The 3,221-nt window shown below is 52.3% G+C and overlaps 1 protein-coding gene across 1 annotated transcript in view; it reads left to right on the top strand.

Annotated features, from left to right (window-relative positions):
- Positions 1-967: 967 nt before the first annotated feature.
- TNFRSF8 (TNF receptor superfamily member 8) overlaps positions 968-3,221 on the top strand; it is a 62,941-nt gene continuing 60,687 nt past the window's right edge. The window contains exons 1-2 of the mRNA XM_049618923.1: positions 968-1,017; positions 1,655-1,855. Of these exons, the coding sequence (XP_049474880.1) occupies positions 968-1,017; positions 1,655-1,855 (251 nt within the window). The remainder of the gene's footprint in view (positions 1,018-1,654; positions 1,856-3,221) is intronic.

The following is a 3,221-nucleotide window of genomic DNA, read 5'->3' as shown; positions in this document are numbered from 1 at the left end:
GATCTCAGAGTTGTGAGTTTGAGCCCCACTCTGGGTGTAGAGATTACTTAAAATTTTTTTAATGTTTATTTATTTTTGGGAGAGAGAGAGAGAGAGAGAGAGAGCACGCATGAGCAGGGGAGGGGCAGAGAGAGAGGAGACAGAGGATCCAAAGCAGGTTCTGCGCTGACAGCAGAGAGCCTGATGTGGGGCTCAAACTCATGAACCATGAGATCATGACCTGAGCCGAAGTCAGATGCTTAACCCACTGAGCCACCCAGTGCCCTGGATGTAGAGATTACTTAAAAATAAAAATCTTAAAAAGATCAAAAAACAAAACTAAGAACTTTTGTTCATCAAAACTCTCCCTTAAGAAACTGAAAAGGCAAGCCATAGAATTGGGAGAAGATATTTCCCAATACCAAAGGGCCTGTATCCAGAGTATATAAAGATTTCCCACCCATCAGTGAGAAAGGTCAGACAATCTAATTTTTTAATGTTTATTTATTTTTGAGAGGAGAGAGAGAGAGAGTGCGAGGGGAGAGGGGCGGAGTGAAGGAGAGAGAATCCCAAGTAAGCTCCACACTGTCAGTGCAGAGCCCCATGTAGGGCTCGAACTCAACAACCTCGAGATCGTGACCTGAGCCGAAATCAAGAGTCGGACGCTTAACCGACCAAGCCACCCCGGTAGCCCGATGGTAATACCAAACGTTGACAAGAATGTAGAGTGACTGCAACGCTTCTAAACTATAGCGAAGTGTCAGTCCAGTTTGGAAAACCGTAGGAAGAGTCTATCAAGGCTGAGCATACATTACAACCCAGCAATTCTGCCCCCTACGTATATATCCAATAGAAATGCATACATTTGTGCACCAAGATATATGTATAGGAATGCCCCTAGTGGGATTATTCATGACAATCAAAAGTGGAAACAACCCCAAGGGCCATCAAGAGTAGAATGGATCAGTACATTGTGCCTGTTCACGCGATGTACTACAAAGCAATGAACCTGAATGAATGGCCACCATCGGCAACAATGTGGGTGAGTCTCACAATATGATGTTGAGTTAAAGAAGCCAGTTGCAAGAGAACAGAAATGATTCTATCCTACGTCAAGCTCCAAAGGTGACCAAACAAATCAATGGCGTAGGAGCTGGGTCAGCGGGCACCTTTTGTGTGTAGTGCATGGGAGAGGCCTGAGGGAGGGTGCTGGGGTGTTGCCCATGTCCTGTTGCTTGAGCTGGGTGCTGACTGCAAGACGTGTTCACACTGTAAAAATTCAGTGGGCATGCATCTGAGGTCTGTGCACGTTTCTGTGTAAGCGTGTGAGACTTCAAAAAACAAATTTCCTAGAAATCTGTATTGCTGGGTCCATGCCAGAGGCCAGGTAGGAGGCAACTGAATTAATTAATGCTGGGGAGAGAGGATGGGGACTGGGACCAGGTGGAGGAGGTGAGGACATTGGTCCAAAGAGGCAGGGGAGGTGGAGAGTTTGCTGCTGGGTTGAATGTGAGCATGAGAAGAGCGAGTCAGGGGAGACCCCAGGTTTGGGGCTGAGTTATGGAAGGCTGGAGTTGCCATCACCCGCCCCCCCCAGCTGGGGTGCATTTGAGGCAGATGTGAAATCGGTTATTTCTGTCCCGATTGCCTTCTAAAACTTGAGGCTGTGTCTCAGGCCTGGCCTTGACAACGAGTGGAGACCAGGCCTCCTGGGACCTGAGGGGCAGGAGAGAGGATGCGTGTCTGGGACCCGCCCGGTCTCACCAATTTATCCCATCCTCCAGGATCGAGTTCCGAGGGACGTCTATGCTGGAGACCCTGGCCACCATCACGACAAAACTGCCGGTAGGTGCTGTCACTGCTGCCCCGTGGGTGAGTGGGGGTGCTGGGGACAAGGGGGGATTTTTGTCCTCAAGTTCTAAAATTCCAGGGGGAATTGGCAAGTGGCAAGATGGGAGCCCCCATTGCCATGTTGGCTATAGGTTCCTGAAGGCCAGCCCTCTGAGTTTTTGCTTTTAGTTACTAGCTGCCCCTTATGAACTTATACCATGCACGCACTGGCCTGAGACCTTCACATGCATCGCATGACCTCATAAGATCCCCACAAGCATCCTTTATCGTTCTTACTTTGCAGACGAGGCTGTTAGGGGTGCTACCAGATAAGGTAACTGGCCCAAGGTCACAGAGCTGGGGAATGGTGGAGCTGGCCGGGGCTGGAGCCCAGGGTTCCGTGACCCCAGAGCCTGGGCTCTCGACACCCCCTGGCCGCCCCTCATTTCTGGGCCTAGAAGCCCTTTGTGGTCCTCGTGTTTTTCAGCCCAGAATGTGTGTTTATCCCCCGGGCCCCCTGAACTGTAGGTCTCTCTGGAACCAGGCTCCCTGCTCAGAGCACATTTCTGGAAGGCTCACCCACCCTCAGCACAGCGATCGGCTCTGAGTAGATCATCAGCCTGCCCATCCCCACTCTGCGGGTGATGCTTAGGCCCAAAGACGCGAGCCAGCAGAACAGGGTCGGGAGGCACCACCAGGAGCTGTGGTTGTTATCGCAAGTTCCCAAGGCACATCCAGGGGCCTTCGTGGGGCGGGGCGTGAGATAGAGCTGAACTGTGGTCTCTGACCTCTGGTGGCAGAGTCTTGAGGGGGAAAGATATGAGTTCTGGCAGCGGAGGCTGTGAGGGCTGTACGTGGCTGGTTCACGAGAACTGCCTCATGCTCGGAGGCCCACAGGCCACTGGCAGTGGGGGTGAGTGACCTTCAGGATGGGTGGGGGGCCACCTGCCCATCCTCTAAGCCTCCCAGCATTGCTGTCTGGAGGGTGGCGACAGGCCACGATGCACAAAGTCACCGAGGGTAAGTGGCCCGAGCTGGGCGGGAACCTCAGTCCGTCCGTCCGTCCCGAGACCTGCACGCAGCCTCTTTTCCCCACCGTGACTACTCTGAATCATGTTTGGAAACCGAAAATATCAAATTCTTTCCCCAAATGCTTTTCACGGTGCTTTGGTGGCCTGAGCAGGGCTCGGCCTGTCCTCACGGTGGAGAAAAGAAATAGACCTTTATTGGATTTTCTCACTTTTATGTTGTGGTTTAGTATGGGTTTTGAGGTACGTGTATCAGGTGGGTGCCTGTGCTAGATCTTGGGACTCCAGTGCCTAACTGGCCAGCCCCACCCCCATATACCTGCCCATCCCCCCATCCCTTCGCCGTTCTCTTACCTGCCCACGCCTCCCCCTTCTGTTTCCTTC

This window comes from Panthera uncia (assembly GCF_023721935.1).
Source record: "Panthera uncia isolate 11264 chromosome C1 unlocalized genomic scaffold, Puncia_PCG_1.0 HiC_scaffold_4, whole genome shotgun sequence".
In the NCBI taxonomy this organism is placed as follows: Eukaryota; Metazoa; Chordata; class Mammalia; order Carnivora; family Felidae; genus Panthera; species Panthera uncia.
The sequence above is the reverse complement of the archived record's forward strand: the minus strand, read 5'-3'. Positions and strand labels throughout refer to the sequence as shown.